The sequence below is a fragment of the Cibotium barometz genome, chromosome 36, assembly GCF_041138505.1.
Source record: "Cibotium barometz isolate CiBa-2024 chromosome 36, ASM4113850v1, whole genome shotgun sequence".
In the NCBI taxonomy this organism is placed as follows: domain Eukaryota; kingdom Viridiplantae; phylum Streptophyta; class Polypodiopsida; order Cyatheales; family Cibotiaceae; genus Cibotium; species Cibotium barometz.
Genome location: NC_141081.1, coordinates 27,013,230 through 27,030,673, shown reverse-complemented (window position 1 = coordinate 27,030,673; position 17,444 = coordinate 27,013,230). Strand labels below are relative to the sequence as shown.

At 44.3% G+C, this 17,444-nt stretch overlaps 1 protein-coding gene across 7 annotated transcripts in view; it reads left to right on the top strand.

Annotated features, from left to right (window-relative positions):
* Positions 1-14,667, top strand: part of LOC147617708 (anoctamin-like protein) — a 69,105-nt gene extending 54,438 nt beyond the window's left edge. For all 7 annotated transcript variants that reach the window (XM_086775951.1, XM_086775955.1, XM_086775952.1 and 4 more), the window contains 9 exons: positions 1,093-1,353; positions 1,536-1,668; positions 1,868-1,981; positions 7,058-7,128; positions 7,224-7,354; positions 7,577-7,659; positions 7,768-7,875; positions 14,173-14,331; positions 14,431-14,667. In XM_086775951.1, the coding sequence (XP_086632077.1) occupies positions 1,093-1,353; positions 1,536-1,668; positions 1,868-1,981; positions 7,058-7,128; positions 7,224-7,354; positions 7,577-7,659; positions 7,768-7,875; positions 14,173-14,331; positions 14,431-14,544 (1,174 nt within the window). In that variant the 3' untranslated portion in view covers positions 14,545-14,667. The remainder of the gene's footprint in view (positions 1-1,092; positions 1,354-1,535; positions 1,669-1,867; positions 1,982-7,057; positions 7,129-7,223; positions 7,355-7,576; positions 7,660-7,767; positions 7,876-14,172; positions 14,332-14,430) is intronic.
* The last annotated feature ends 2,777 nt before the right edge of the window (positions 14,668-17,444 follow it).

Genomic DNA, 17,444 nt, shown 5'->3' with positions numbered 1-17,444 from the left:
GGGAAAGGGGGGGGGGGGGGCAGGCTGAGGAGAGGGCGAGAGGGAGGGGGAGAGGCGGCACATAGGCGGAAAGGAAAGGGAGGCATGGGTGAGGCGAAGGCTGAGAGAGAGAGAGAGAGAGAGAGAGGAAAGGCGGGGAGGGGAGGAGGGGAGCACGCTGGCGGAGAGAGGGGGGTGCATGCAAGCGGAGAGAGGGGGGGGTGCGTGCAGGCAAAGAGGGGGAGGGTAGGGCTGGCAGAGAGGGCAGAGCGGTAGGCCGCGGGGGGGGGGGGGGGGGGGGGGGGGGGGTGTGCGGGAGCAGGGGGTGCATGGGCGAAGGTGCGCAGGCAGGCAACAGGAGGGGGGAGCTCAGGGACATGCTACGTACACTAGGATTGGGATTTTCTCGAGGGCACCATGCTTAGGAAAGGATTTTTGATTGCATGGTTATTTATGGCAGCAGTAGTCACTATGTAAGTGACATATGGGTCATTGTGCAATGTGGTCATATACTGTTATACTTGAAAGTTGATTTGTGCATGGACCAGAGTAGCTTCTGGTGGATCAGACAGAGGTATTTCCGCACGACGCACAATTGGGGTTGTGCAGTAACAACCCATGCTGACCCGCTTCTCCGCCCATCCCCTTGGTACTTTCGCCATGGACATGGCGACTTGCCGAGGGTCCCTTAGGACAGGCTTTGGTGGTATGGGATGCTAGGGCTGAGTGGCTTGGGGAGTGGAACCTTAGCCCCTGGCTCGGGGGAGATTACAGATGGAATCTATGGTGGTGATGCGAGTTTGCCTACACCCTTCTATGTTGTTCTAACCTTGTGTGTTTAGCTTGTCTCAGGTGATCTTTCATGAGGTGACTTGCATGCATGCCCCCCACCCCCCTCCGCCCCTCCTCTTTTCCTTCCCTCCCCAACTGCCGCATGCACGCGCACACACACATGGACTCACATATATGTATGCATGCATGCATGTGGTTATCCTTTTCTTCAATGTCACGAAGGACCAAACCGGTGGTTGACATTTTTTCTGTCTAAAATCTAGCATATTGATTTTGTCAAGTTCCTTCTGTAATTGGTGTCATTGTGTGGTTGCTGGGCAGGTGGAATCAAAGCTCTACAATCCATAATGTGTTTGGAACAAATCTTTCGTTGTCTCTAAATGACGCTGTCGCTAAAAAGAACAGCCAAGGAATAGGCGTATCAAAAACCGAGAAACAAGTTTACCAGAAAGAGGAATGGGCTGAACATTTCAGAAGTTTTCGGAACAACGCTGCTGTAATTGCAGGGATACTCTGTTTGCAACTTCCCTTCGAAATCGCTTACGCTCATTTGAGCTATATAATCAAGTCCAACATCCTGAAGTAACTGTTTGTTTTTACCCTACTTTAAATGAATCATGAGTATGAGTTTTGTATTTTTGTCTATTTTTTGGGTGTATTCAGAGTCACTTGAGAGCAATTTGGAGGTTGGTTTTCACAAGTTTGACTCTTCAGTATCACAGTGGCTTGTTTTGTAATGCTCTGATGTTCCATGGTGTGCTTAGCTTTTTCGTTACAGGAATATATCTGCTGTTGATACAGTATTTCACAAAACTTGGTGGAAAATTTGCCGTAAGGCTTACTAAATTGCAGCGTTATGCAAGCAAAGAAGCGGAAGCGGATAGTCTCATATACAAGGTGTAATTCAGATCATACATAGAGAATTAGAGCTTCTAGCCTAGCAGCACACTAGAAAGGAGAGCTATGTAGTCTTTGCCTTACAAGTTTCGGCCAGATTGGCCATCTTGCTAAATAAGGCCAGTAAAGTTATCATAGTTATTGAGTCAGTTTGTTAAAAATTTCCCTCCCTTAAGGCACTTTGATTTCTACCTGGCAGGTTTTTGGAGTATATTTCATGCAGTCGTACATAGGCCTCTTTTATCATGCATTGTTTCAACGGGACTTTGTTATGCTTCGGCAGTTTCTCATTCAGCGTTTAGTAATTTCTCAGGTTTGTGATACACTACTTTCGGATTTGTGTTAAGTTATATGCTATCTCTGTGATTTTTTTTTTAAAAAAAGGAGACTTCTATTAAGTATGAAGATTTTTTACAAAATGGAGATTTCACACCAAGTAAGGTGGAGATCTCAACCAATCAGGAGCCCTGTGCTGCCAATAGGGTCCCGAATGAGAGGACGTGAAAAAGATACCAATGTCCCACTCTCTCATAAATTGGCCGCGCTTCCTCTCCGCAGCCCTCGAAGATCCCTGGATTTTGGCCCAGGTAGCCATGATGGTGTGAATAATATCACTCCAAATCTTGCAAAGACACTGAGAAACAAGAACAGGAGTACCCTCAATGGCCTCGGTGCATCTAGCCTTCTAGATATTCTAGGCTGAGATGCTAGCAATAATCTCCCAAGAGCTGTCTAACCTCTGTGCCGGCACCCAGATAAGGAGGAAATCTGTGGCTTCCTATAAGAATGCCACAATCTCCGCCAAAAAACCCTCTGAATGTCAGTCGAAATGCCGTAAGATTTCCAATGGGGTCTAAGAGTAGGGACACTGTGAATGTGTCCCAAGATAAGATGTCTGGCATTTCGCAGCGTATAACTGAAAAAAGGCATGCTTTTCAAAGGGTTACAAGCATCCTTCCACTCCCAGTCACCGGGGTCCCAATGCAAATGTTTGATAGGGCAGCCACCATACAACCAAAGGCTAACACTCTTTGTGATCATCCCTGGGGGAGGGGGGGAGAGGGGGGGTCAACAAAGACGTGCTTCCCTAACCTGCCAACAACTCTGACTGGACGAATCTGGGGGGCCTCAATGAGGTCCTGCACGTCACATCTCTCCGGTTGCCATCCATCCTGTACAGTAAAAAAGATCGGTACATCATCCTCCCTAGGCAAGGGGAGACCCATAACCTGAAGAGGAACACTTGTCCCAGAAAAAACCCCAAACCAAGAATGATGACGGCCTTTCAAGAAAGATCGAGTAATCCAGTGGTTGGGAATGGCCGCATCAAGCTGTGCAATCCTCCGGCTAGAGCCTCTCAAATGCTGTGTGAAATCCAATCTCTGTACCTCGGTGAGGCTGTGAAACCTCTTCCAAGCCATCACTGTGGGGCATAGGGTCTCCCAGCCAGCCCAAAGAATATGCATAGCTTCCCCAAGAGGCCTACCGTGCACATCTAAGATCAAATCATTCCACAGAATGGGCTGCCGGTTTACTTCCTCCGCTAAACGCGGGGGGATGTGAACCAAAAAACTCCTCAGGCAGTCCTAGGCCCGTAGGAGGGACCTAACCAGGGGGGATGAAGGGGAGTGGTGAACTGCATCCGAAAAAATAAAGCGTGAGCTGAGAGTCCAGTCACCTCCGCGAACAGGGACACACTTCGTGATCTGCTGCATGAGAAAGTCCTTCCACGGCTCAGTGCCTGGAAGAAAGCCCCTAACAACCAGCTTCCAAAGCAAAGCCTTACATTGCACCTCAGGGTCAATGATATTCAATCCCCCTTCCTGCTTAGGCCTGATAATGGTTTCCCAAGCAACTCTAGCCCTGGTGTGCATTTCCATCAAGCCTTGACCAATGAAAGTTCCGAATAAGGCGACGAAGCTAGCCAATGCAGCCCTTATGAAAAATCCAGCATGAAGCGATAAACCAAGTCGTGGCTAGCAAAACTTGGTTAACCACCAAAGCTCTAGAGGCTAAGTCGAGCTTCCTCCTACTCCAGTGATGAAGTTTGCTTTTAATGCTTAAGAGCACTGGAGCAAACTGTTGTGCAAGGGAGAAGTCAACGCCCACCTGACAACCAAGGTATCTGGCAGAGCATCCTCTCTCAATCCAAGTAAAACCAACATCTGTACCCCAATCTGCAAGCTGATCCAAAAACCGACTGACTTATGCCAATTGATAGCAGCTCCTGTTGCCAAACAAAAGGCCTCCAAGGCTATCCGGAAAGAACATAAACAAGCATGTGAAGCCTCAAGGAACAACGCCGTATCATCTGCTAACTCAGAGTCCAAAAACTCTTCCTCCGTGCATAAAGGCAGCTTGAGACCCACGACACCAGGAGCAGCCCGAAGAAACTTGCTCATAGCCTCAGCTACAATGAGGTATAGTAAAGGCGCAAGGGGACAGCCCTGCCTCACTGAACGGGAAATTTGAAAACGCTCATCGCGCCCCCCAGGCTAAAACAGTGCTATGAGCCTCCCTGTATAGGCAAGACACCCCTCTGATCCAGTTTTGGGAAAACCCCATGTGTGCCATAGTGCCTTTCGAAAAATCCCAATCCACTCTGTCATATAAGCTTTTTCAAAATCAAGCAAAAGAATGGCAAGAGGCTGCTGACTAGACTTTGCCCACTCGACAACTTCCCAGAAAGAAAAAATGTTATCAAATATACTCCTTCCTTGGAGGAAACCATTCTGGGTATGATGGATAGTCCTTTGGAGAATCGGCTGCAACCTTATACTCAAGGCTTTAGCTAAGATTTTATATGCAGATCCAAGGAGGGTGATGGGCCTCCATTGCTTGATGTCAGTCTTGTCCCCACTCTTGGGGATAAGGTGAATCAGCCCCTTCGTGAGGTATGGAGGCATCATACCCGACAACCACATTTCCTGAAGGGCAACAGTGATAGCATCTCCAATATGATCCCAAAAAAGAATAAAGAAGGCGGGATAAAGACCATCATCCCCACGGCATGAACCACTGGAAAGAGCATGTAGTGCGTGAAGGAATTCATCCTTCAAGAAAGGGGCATCCCGGGAAGAACACATAGCATCTGTAATGAGCCGCATGCACTCCCAAAACTTTTTGCCGTGCCACATCTCTCTGAGGAGAGGGCACCTCTGCAGTCAACAAAGACCGATAAAATTCTGAAGCAATACCCCACCTTATCAGGCTCAATCTGAACCTCACCCTGTGAGTCCTGCAAGTACCTCACAGAATCCGTGCTATGGGAAGGCTTGTGTGCTGAAAAAAACTCTTTGTTGCATCTACCACCCATCTGAGTCCAAAAGGCCTCGTTCGCATGAAAGGCGAACTCAGCCCTCCTATCCATGGCTAACTAGAGCTCTGCTCTAACTGTGGTCAAGAGGTCTGTAATCCGCCTTGGTACCTCATGAGATTATTCGAGCAGAGCTGGCGGCTGCCCCTCTAGTGATTGAGGCTCTTATGAGATCAGTCTCCTACATACATGGCTTGTGGGATCTCCCCCGAGACAGATATGCACGCCTCGCCCTTGAGTCCTCCCGACACTTAGCTTTACAGGGAGACACGGCTTGTTGGTATGGACAGATGACATCTTGGTTCCAAGCACATGGTTTTAGCATGGACAGATTGCCTCCCTTCCAGTATTCTCTGGAGGCACCCTCTCTCACTCTCACACGGACAGAGATTACCAGACTCATCCGTCAGGATTTAGTTTAGCTGGACATTAGGAGGACATGGATACAGCCGACTGAGGAGCTGGGCACGAAGATGGCTTTCTACAGAGAGCATTTTCTTCAGCTCACAGCAGATGGTTTTGTGATCAGACCCAGTTACATGGATGTACACTTGTCTCATGCAGTACGATGTGCTATTGGTCAGATTCGCACATCCTCACACCAGCTTGAGATTGAGATTGGCCGATATAGAGGTATACCAGCTGTGGCCAAGATATGTCGAGTATGCCATGGGGAGCCAAGACAGAGCTGCATTATATATGCCATTGTATTGCATACTATGAGATACGTGGTTGTTTCCACTGTTTATTCAGAGAGGGTTTTGGGCCACTTTCCAGAGTCATGGGGTACCAGGACCAGAGGTGTTTGGGATTGTTCTTGCTTGAGCTGCGGAGATATAGAGATAGCCTGCTTAGGTGCACAGAGAGCCAGACTCAGAGGCACATTATAGACTTCTTTAGTCCAGCCATCACTGCGCCAGATGGACCACAGCAGTAGCAGGACATGGATACCGCCCACACCAACGGTACAATGATTGATCGTGCGATTGAGCTTGGGTGGTCCATACGCCCATGACTACGAAGGAGGGCATCCCAGCATAGACGGAGGTTGCAGCGGCGGATTCGGATTATTCTTGCGAGACATGCGGGACACCCCGTCAGGGTGCTGACCTCAAAGGATATTGAGGAGATCCGCTAGCGTCCGATGCGGCACATATTATGAGATGGATGCACCTCCATAGTGTACCCCCCCGTCCCACATGATATTGTATCCCCTCACTGCACTCCACTCACCTCCATAGCGTACCCCCCCCCCCCCCCCCCTTCCTCACTATATTCACACCCTATAAGGGTTTCTGTTTACCTTCCAGTTCCAGTTTCATTTTCTAGGTGCCAGTAGCATCATCTTTATTTTTCATTTTTTGGTTTTTTATCTAGACATTGTATCAGATCCACCATGATGTAACTTTTTGGTCTCATAGGTCATTATGGCCTTTTGAAGACGTTAATATAACATTTCATTTCATTTCAATTCTCTCTCTCTCTCTCTCAAGACGTTAATATATCATTTCATTTCTCTCTCTCTCTCTCTCATGCTATCGAGTTATTTTTGTTCTCCCACCTTATGTTGAATGAATACCAATTTAGTTATGCTGTGGTCCCAAATGCACAGTGCATTGATTCATTGTGTATCGTCTTGCTTCTATGTTATTGGAACCTAGGAAACCGAAATAAAAACTGCATTTTTGAGAGGGTTGAAATGGGGAAATACCATGTAAGCAAGGGAGGCACAAAGCTGGGGAAACGAAAGGAGAAGAGAGGAGAAAGAAGGAAGAAAGAGATTCCAGAGAAAATGAAGAGGGAAGAAAGGGGTGGGAGAAGCAAGAAGGTAGGTGAGAAGTGATATTGGATGTAAGTAATGTGATTTTTTTCCCGTGTGTTGGATTTGCATCTATTCTTGACATTGATAATACAAATTTAGATTTTATGCACTTCAAAGCTCACTTGTGTATAGAAGCAACGATTAGTTTCTAGTACCCTTGTGTGTGTGTATAAACAAAGACACTATTTTTAATATTTTAAAAAGGAAATTTTGCTTTTTTTATACTGATATTTTCTGAAGTTGACTTGCAGATTATCAACAATGTTGTGGAGAATTTGATGCCTTACATTTCATATCGCCGTAAGAAGCACACTGCTATTCAGTAAGTGGCATTTTTTTGCATGTCTTCAAAGTGCAGCAAACACCTCATGAAAAGTGTGCAAAGCATTTCATCCTTTTTAAACCCTAAAAAATCAGGATAGAAAAGGATGAAAAGAAGGATCCTGAAGAAAAATCAAGGCATCATATGCCGCGGATTGAAAAAGAGTATTTGAAGCCTTCTTATGCTGCAAGCATCGAAAATGATCTGGAGGATGGACTTTTTGATGGTATGTGATTTTTTTAATTTCAGATGAGTTCACATAAACTTGTTTGTTTAGGGGATAATTTAGGGAAAAAAAATGAAAGTTTGTAAGGGAAAGGGATCATTTTGTATGTTCAAGATAAGGGTTTTATAATACACTTTGAAGGTAGCTGGACCAATTTTATTACACCCTTATAATGTTGGCATGTAATTAATTGAAGTCTTACAATGACAAGGTTTTGTACAGACTTCTTGGAGTTGGCCCTACAGTTTGGCATGGTGACAATGTTTGCTAGCGCGTTTCCATTGGTCTTTGTCTTTGCTCTAGTAGTAAGAAGCTTATTCTGATCTCATTGTCGTTCTTGTATTTTGGTCCAGATACCAAGTTTTGAGAGTAAGGGGTTTCACCAATTGATGTTTTTTGCTTGGCATTTAAAGAACAATTTGATGGAGATACGATCAGATGCATTGAAGCTACTTGTCATGCTACGACGGCCTGTACCTCATGCTGCTTACTCAATTGGAGCGTGGCTTAACATTTTTCAGGTGCCAATCCATATAAGATCCTGTCAATAACTGTACCTGTATGAAAAGTTCATCTGCACATATTTAAGCCTATTACCCCGCCCTCCTTTCTCTCCCCCCCACCTCTCTCTCTCTCTCTCTCTCTCTCTCTCTCTCTCCCTCCTTCCCTCTCTCCTCCACTTCCAAGATGTGAGTAGATATTGTTTGCATAATTTGGCCTGAATTCTTTTTTTTTTTTTTCCGGAGAAGAGAGTTCTATTAAGTATGAAAAAAATATACAAAAGAGATATTTCAAACCAAACTAGGTGGAGATCTCAACCAATTGGGTGCCTTGTGTTGCAAACAAGGTCCCATATGAGTGGGAATGAAGAATAGACCATGATCCCACTCTCTCATAAATTGGCCGCGCTTTCTCTCTGCGACCCTCGAAGATCCGTGGATTTTGGCCCAGGTTTCCATAAGGGTATGGATAATATCATTTCAAATCCTGCAAAGGCACTTTGTGTCCAAGACAATAGTGCCCTCTATGGCCTCAGTGGATCTAGCCTTCCAGATGTGCCAGGCTGTAATACTAGCAATAATCTCCCATGCACTGTCCAATCTTTGTGCCGGCGGGGTGTATCCTGAATTTGGCAAATCCTGAAGGCAACCCCGCTGAGCAACTCCTTGCCTGATCAAAATGACGTGACTCTTGTCGTCCCCCTCATACCTAAGCTGGGGGCCAACTAAGTCAACCAAATGATAGCACCAAAAGATATGTAGGCATCCTTACTAATCGTGCCAAATAGGTGTGCTATCATGGTCCAAATCCTCTGTGCTTCCTTGTATTCCCATAGGCAGTGATAAAATGTCTCTGAAGCTCCTGCACATCTTGGGCAAGTTGGGATAACACCAACAACCGATCTCCGCTGATTGGTGGCCAGTCCACCATGTAGTGAAATCCAAAAGAATGAGGAGATTTGTGCCTTCTTGTAAGAGTGCCACAACCTCCGCCAGAAACTCCTTTGAATGTCAGAGGTAATACCATAGGACTCCCAATGAGGTCTAAGGGTAGGGACTCTCTGAATCTGTCCCAAGACAAGCTGCCTGACATTCGTCATAGTGTAGCTATAGAAAGTCAAACTTTTCATTGGATTGGTGGCATCCATCCATTCCCACTCACCAGGATCCTAAGGAAAATGTTTGATAGGGCATCCACCAAATAGCCAAAGGCAAGAAGCATCTATGATCATCTTTTGGGGGGGGGGGGAGGTCGTATGTCTCTTTAAGCGGCCCGGGATACTCCTTTGTGACCTCAAGCTTGGGTTCTTTGAAAGGGGATTGGATGAGGGGAAGAAACCCCTCTTTCTAGGCAAGGAATGCAAGACCTCAAGCACGGCGGTTCAAGTCGGCCTTTTTTCTGATCAGCCTCATGGCTAATCCCCCCCGGGCGGGCGAACCATTATTTTCTCAGAAGATGAGCTTGCAACCCGTTTTGCCAAAATTGAAAAAGACAAACACGACCCTCATAGCCAAGTGTTTGGGTCTCATCCCTCCTATCTCTAGGCCCAATCATGGGTCCTCGCGGCATTGCCCTCCGACCTTACTCTGCACTTCAAGGATGTTAGATTACTTGGGAGAGGCTTCTTCCAAGTCAACTTTGATGACGAGGATTCAGACTTTGGTACTAGTCAACTTTGATGATGAGGATTCAGACTTTGGTACTGGAGGGCAGCCTGTTCTCTCTGCGCCCGAGGAAGATGTTCTTCCAACCTCATTCCAGCTACTTTGATCCTGTGGTGGCAGAAGACCGGAACAATGTCCCCATAACTCTCAGATTCCTAGGTCTTCCTCGTGTATATTGGCCTATGCTGGAGGCCATCGGGTCATCGTTTGGGTAGGTCCTTTAGGTGCCGCCCTACCCTACCTTACCGACTTCATCAGCCCAGGTGGTCACTGACTCGGCGGATGCTGTCCCTAGGATTATGGTGCTCACTGGTTGTGATAAGCCTCTTGATGATTTTGTGTTGCTTCTGGGACCGAATGGTCTTTTGAAGCAACGTATGGAGGTTGCTGGTAAACCTGACCAATGCCGGGTTTGTCACCAGCAGGGGCACTTTGCCCAGGATTGCCCTAGAGCTAGGGGCCGTAAGAGGCAGCGCAAACATGCCTCCCCCTTGACACAACCTATGGCCCCAGCCCGTCCAGTGGTTCATCAGGTGTGGCGGGTCGTGTCACGTGCCCATCCTCTGCGTGGGAACGCTGGCACCCCTCCCTCAGGTCATACACATGATGGTGATGCTTTGGATCATAGTGATGAGACCGTTGGATCATCCGTGGAGAAGGATGGTGCCTCAGGCGAGGATGACTTTGTTGGGTCCTCCTTGCTTGGGTAGGACAGTTTGCAGGATGTATAGGGCTTGAAAGTTTATGCAGATAAACAACAGAATGCACAACAAGATGTATCAGGTCACGGTGCCTTGCATGGCAATCATGTATCTCGCACTTATGCAGACATTGTGCAGAGTCCCGGACATATGAATGACAGTGGACTTTGTCCCAAAGATTACTCCCTCCTTCAGCATTATGAGAGGAGGGCTCCAACCCCGGCCCAACGTTTGCTTCGGTCACACAGGTCAAAACTCCATCTTGTCCATGAGGATTGTCTCATGGAATGTGCAGGGCCTAGGGGGGCTTTCCACCCGTATTAGGAAGCGCCTTGTGAAGGACCAACTCCATCAAGCGGTGACACGTGTGGAAATATGGATGTACTTTTGATGCAGGAGCACAAATTGGATAGGCTCCAATGCTGCAAAACTGGCAAGTTTCTTTACTTTTTGGTTTGGGGCAATTGGAACCAAAGGAGGTGTTTGCATTTCAATTGCAGCTTCCCTCTTGCCTCATGTTGTTGGATCTCGTGTGTTATTATACCTGCGAGGGCTCAGTGGATTATGATCATGCATGAGGGTCAGAAGTTAGGCATCCTGAATATCTATGCACCTAACTTGAGAGGTGAGAGGGTGGCCTTTTGGGACACCATCACAGGGCTCCTCCCCCAGGTTGATCATTGGATAGTTGGAGGAGATTTCAATATGGTTGAGCTGCCTTCCGACAAAAAGGGTGGCCGTGAGGGCAGAATTCACCCCTTGGAGCGTGCCTCATGGGAGAGATTTACACTTTTCTTATATGGCAGGGATTGTTGGACAGAGGATGACTTCCAGAGGAGGCCTAATTCTTCTCTTGGCATAATCGCAGGAGGGGGAATGATTGCATTTTTGCACGGTTGGATAGATTCTATGTGGATGATTGGGCCCCTGATAGGGGGGCACTATTGCTATTATACCTGGCACCACCAAGTCAGATCACTGCCCAGTTGTTCTTTGTCTCAGGGAGCCTGGGACTCAAAATGCCTCCCCTCATGTTCGCATCCTTGATTCTCTTTATTTGGATGTAGAGACCTCACTTGTGATCAGAGAGATTTGGAGGTCATGTGACGATCCTGACCCTCGCCCACAGGGTTACCATGGCTCTGGAAAAGACTAGCCAGCACTATCAGTCTATTGCGTTGGCCAAGAAACACGAGATCTTGGAAAAGGAGAGAGCTATTAGACGGAGGATCGCGGCGCTTCAGAGGGAACATGAGAAGCATCCTCATTCTCCTTGGATTTCATATCTTTTATCTACAGTCAGAGCTGAGCTGCAGGTGGTCTTGGAGAGGCGTTTTGAGTTCTCGTTTCACGCTACTGAGGCATTTTGGGTACAGATGGGTGGCAAATGCAACACACAATTCTTCTCCTCACATAGACTTACCCATAGTAGCAGGGAATCTATCAGGTTTTTGCAGGACTTGGTGGGAGTGATTCAGACTGAACTGGATACGGTGAGGAGTATTGCCTCAGACTTTCATCGGATTTTGTTGTTTGCAGAGGCACCCTCTCCACACAGAGAGATTGCACAGTAGAAAGTTTGGGAGTGCATGCCCAAACTTATTACAGATGATGTGTGTTCCTCTCTGGATGCTCCTTTCTCGAAGGATGAGTTGAGGCTGGCTTTGCTGGCTCTCTCAAAAGGAAAATGCCCTGGGGATGATGGTCTCTCCCCATCTTTCTTTATTCAGTTTTGGGATCACCTTGCAGGAGATGTGGTGTACAGGTAATAGGTATGATGCCACCCCATCTTACGGAGGGCCTTATCCACCTTATCTCAAAAGGTGGGGATAAGACCAACCTCAGGCAATGGAGGACGATTACGTTATTAGGTTCTACATATAAAATCCTAGCTAAGGCTCTAAGCATGAGGTTGCAACTGGTCCTCCAAAGGATCATTGATGACACACAGAATGGTTTTCTCCAAGGAGTGAGTATTTTTTATAACATTTTTTCATTTTGGGAAGCTGTTGAGTGGGATAAAGCTAGCCACCAACCCCTTGCCATCCTTCTGTTGGATTTTGAAAAAGCATACAACAAAGTGGATTGGGGTTTTTTGGAAGGCACAATGACACACATAGGATTCTCCTAGGATTGGATCAGAGGGGTCTCTTGCCTTTATAGGGAGGCCCATAGCACAGTTTTGGTCTGTGGGGGACGGGGTGAGCCCTTTCAGATTTCTCGCTCGGTGCGGCAGGGTTGTCCCTTTGCTCCCCTACTTTTTCTCATTGTGGCAGAGGCCATGAGCAGATTTCTTCGGGCCACCCCATCTCAGATTGCCTTTATGCATAGAGAATGAACTTGTGGATTCAGAGTTAGCAGATGACACCACGATGTTTCTGGAGGCCTCACATGCTTGTCTTTGTGCTTTTCGGACACCCTTGGATATGTATTGTTTGGCTGCAGGTGCCAACATTAATTGGCAGAAGTCTGTCGGATTCTGGGTCAGTGACTCCCCACAGATAGAGTGGGGCTTAAATGTGGGGTTTACTTGGATTGAGAGAGGATGTACTATCAGGTACCTTGGTTGTCAGGTTGGCGTTGACATTTCCCTAGCATAGCAGTTTACACCTATACTCATGAGCATTAAGAGCAAACTTCAGCATTGGAGAAGCAGGAAGCTTGATCTGGCATCCAGAGTGTTGGTGGTTAACCAAGTGCTGCTGGCCAAGCCTGGTTCATCACCTCGTGTTGGGTTTTTCATAGGGGATGCATTGGCCAACTTCGCCGCCACATTAGGAACTTTTTGTGGTCAGGGTTGGATGGCACTGCATACACCCGGGCTCAAGTTGCCCGGGAAACCATTATCAAACCTAAGCATATGAGGGGGGATTGAATATCATTGACCCAGAGTTGCAGTGTAAGGCGTTGCTTGGCAAGTTGATTCTCTATGGAAGGTGCGGGTTGAGCACAAAGCGAACTATTCTTTCGCCTTTTGGCCTTAATTCTGACTTCCCTTCTCATAGGATTTCCATACAACAGCAACAAATCTGGGTTGATGAGTAGGTGTGCACATTAGGATTTTTTAGAAACAGAGATCAAGGTTCCTCGATAAAAGATGCAAAGTAGGGTTTTTGTACAGTATGAAGAAAATGAGGGTAGCTCACCCGCCTTTGAGCCAAGCTTACCAGCCTCTAAGCCCAGTTACAAGAGCCTCTAAAGCTTGCAACTAGAACATGCCAAGTTCGGACCAAAGATGGAGCATGTGTATTCATGCCTAGTGAAAATTCCTCCTTCGCTTCAAGGTTTTTTTTGGGGGGGGGGGGGTGTTATATATTCGAAGCCTCATGTACGTGTGGGTGTACCACTGTTTGTGTACTTGTATGTGTGTGTGTGTGTGTGTGAACAATCCCTAAAGGGGTGTGAACACTCACTTATGTGTAATTGTGCTTACGTGTGTGAACCCACCCTTAGGATAAGATATTATGTGTGTGAAGTAAGCAGTGATGTCAATGGCCATGCCAAGTGTCATTGCCCTAGTGTGTTTGAAAGAGTCAAAAGATGAGGCTTTACAGCCTACAAAAGAATTGTACTTGATGAATTTCTACACTAGTCAAATGATCATTGTATCGTGCAAGTACTCTCTTTCAAGCACAGTTCTCTCTCTCTCTCTCTCTCTCTCTCTCTCTCCCCCCCACCACATACGCCATGATGGAACTCTTCGACCCTCCATAGTCTGCCTACTGAGCAAACCCTAAACCTAATTCACAATAAACATGGCTTGAGCTGTCACCCATGGTTAAATTCTTTACTTTCGTGTGGAATTATGAGCACCTCGATGACAACATTTATGGGTTCCATTGAAAGCAGGACAACATTTATGGGCTCCATTGAAAGCATGGATGCAAGTTGGTGCTCTGTATTGTTGATTTGTGTCACCAGACTAATTTGGTTTGTTTACATGATGTTCCAGTATTTGGGTGTCATAGCAATCTGTACAAATTGTGCCCTCTTAGTATGTTTATATGACCAGCAAGGAAAGTGGACATTAGAACCGGGTTTGGCTGCCATACTCCTAATGGAGCATGTCCTGCTACTTGTGAAGTTTGGATTTTCATGCTTTGTACCTGAGGTTTGTTCTCTCTGCCTCTTAGTTTTACTCTTTAGAGAATACCAAACCGCCTGCGCAAATGAAACACAGTGCCCAACTGTTGAAATCCTGATCTTGCAGGAGCCAGCTTGGGTCAGGGCAAGGAAAATGAGTAGCAAAGTCATACGTGACAAATGTTCACGGGGATTACTGCACAACCTTGATGTGAAAAATGAGAGACAACTACAGCATTAAGCTTTGAGCTTGGCACCTTGTATTTTTTGTGTGCAAGTCCTGCTCTAGTTGGGATGTGTGCAGATCCTATTTTGCTTATTGAAGAGTATGGCCTTGTTGCTAAAGTAATATGCTTGTGCTTTATTTGTTGGACTCTCTCTCTCTCTCTCTCTCTATATATATATATATATATATATATATATATGCAAGTAGCTATTGATGGACACACTTATGTTCTTTTGTTCATAGACTTTATTGGCCACTGATCAGAAAAGGAAAACAGCTCTTGTGTTTGCCTCCCCAAGCATCAGTTTTAATCCTGAGATGACGGGATTTAGCTCGTGGAGGAAGACGTCGGAAAGTTGGTCGTGTGTGTGATGTTCACAAGCTTGTGTTTTGAGTTGGGGGCTGGACTCAAGCTGGTTGGAGCATCTTTCACTGTGTGCACAAACTATTTTGCAAACCGAGCTGCATGGCACTACATGCAATCACCACTCTACATCCTACCTTTTAAATCATACCTGCATGTCAAGACTCCAATCTTCGATGTTACGTGACATTCAGGGGGATGATAAAATCTGTGCTTGATTTTTTACTTTTTGTGTCACACTATCTGATAAACACAATAGTTGAGCTTATCCTAACGAATGTTTTCTGTATTATGATTGTAGTGTGTTATCTATATAGATGACTTTTGCCTCTAGGGGCAAGGGTGGTAGCATGAAAATCCAGGGAAAAAAGCAAGAATGTTGCATTGAAAAAAAGTGTATATCAGGCTCACTAGTTTGATTGTCTTTACAAGTTTGAAGATGAAGGCCCTTACAAGGGCTGTTACCATCATAACTATTTTAACAAAGTTGAATTTTGAAGAAAATAGTTCTTATAAAGTGCAACAAATCTTGTAAAGCTCAATAAATTGATCTCTCTTCTCATGGGCGATTTGTGTTCACATTTCAACGGTTGATGTACATCGCATTTAAAGGGGACTACTTACACAAGTGGTTAGAAGATTCCATAGCTACTCAAGATAGAAAGTTAATCTAGCTTGCCTAAGGAAGGTGTTTTCCTAAGGTGGTGTTATATCAGATATCCTTAAAATCCTTTGAAATGCCAATTTTGGATAAAACATGGAGTAAGCTTGGGGCACATTGTGTAAAAAACAATATTTTCATCAATGATAATAAAGTCAAACTTACCTTGGAATTATCATCGTAATAAGTAAATTTGATATCTTTAATTTTTAACTTGCGTATATTTTGATGGTTTTGCAATGACAATAAAGTGAGCTTGTCCAAGAATATTGTGGCACTTGCAATAGAACGATGGCGCGACGGCTTTTGGCGCTTACGGCAATGGCTTTTGTCTTTTAATATTTTTTAATTTTTTGAGGTTTTATTTCATGTGTTGATCTGCACATTGCAAATACCATAAGTATGCTCTATAAAAACTTTGGTATGTATATGAGATTAAAGCTTCATCTTGGTTTGCTTTAATCATCTTTATCATGAAATCTTTCATTTATTCAAAGCAAGATCATATCATCTCATAATATTTATGAACTAAATCCATGTTAATCATTCTTATAAACCTTGCGAGATCTATCCTCTTTTATGAGGAGATGAATCAATGCAAGGTATCATTTGAGAACAAAGCTAATGAACCAAAGCATCAATAAAAATCCATGACTTGTTTAATCAATGCAAGACAGCATATGAGAATAAAGTTGATGAACCAAAGTAATAATAGTTTTAAGCAAATTCATTACTCTTCTTTAATTAAGAGAAGTAACATCTATCACGTGTATCTTATTAATTAATATGCTTCAACAAGAGCGTTGATTTATATAAACTATATTTATAAACTTAATCCAGCTTGACTTAATACATGATTAATATATGTAAATATCTTAATTATATCCATTAATCACTAGGCTTATGAGTAAAATCATTGAGTGATTAGACTTATAGCTCTTTACTAACATGACTCATTGGTTTGGGTTATCAAATCTAATCATAAACTTAAATGAAATTTTTAAATCTAAATATTAGACAAGAACATAAACACATGTCTCATGTAAGAATTCAATCTATGCTATTGAAGGCTCCATTCTCATTACTATTGATTATAAATTACTTTTTTATGCTTTATCAACAAGAGTATTCTTGGATCATTGTTGCTCTTTTATAATCTTTTTTCAAAAACTTTCTTTACATGTAATAGATTCATTTAGTATAAGCTCCTCATGCCTTACTAAATCTTGGATCTCTTGTTGATTCAAACTAAGAGAGATAAGGAGGAGTTATCTTGGTGGACCAATGACTTCTCAAGGTATTCCTTAACTTATTGCCGTCCACCTTTGGTGGCACTAATGGTTGGTAATATGTGAAAAGACTTTGGGAACCATAGATAAATCTTCGGTTGTCTATTGAGCAATGTTAATCCTTATCCTCTAGTTTGAATTATCAATGAGATGAAGGGTAAGATGCAATGTTAAAATTAAAGTCTCATGCAAAGAAAAAGAGGTGTAGTTTTGACAGTTCAACTCTTACTGTCAATCTATAATTACTCTTTGCTCAGATATTCTTTTCTTAAAGTATTTATGTAGTCAAGAAGCTCTTTGAATTCTCTCTTCGTTTATGTCATTAAGTTTATAATCTAGTATTTTTGGATAATTTTATATTTATTTTAGAAAGTTTTTAAATAGATGTGAAGATCTATACTTAATATAGTTCATTTTTAGTGCATCCATAGGTATGAAGAACTGTTATGCTCTGTTTATCTTTGCTTTTTTATAGTTTTGGCTAGTTTTATATCTCTGTAATAAAATACTTATAAAGTTTTACTCAATTATTCATTTTTAGAAGCTTTTATGTAGGTGTGAAGTTCTCTTTAAGCTCTATGCACTTACATAGTTCAATTTT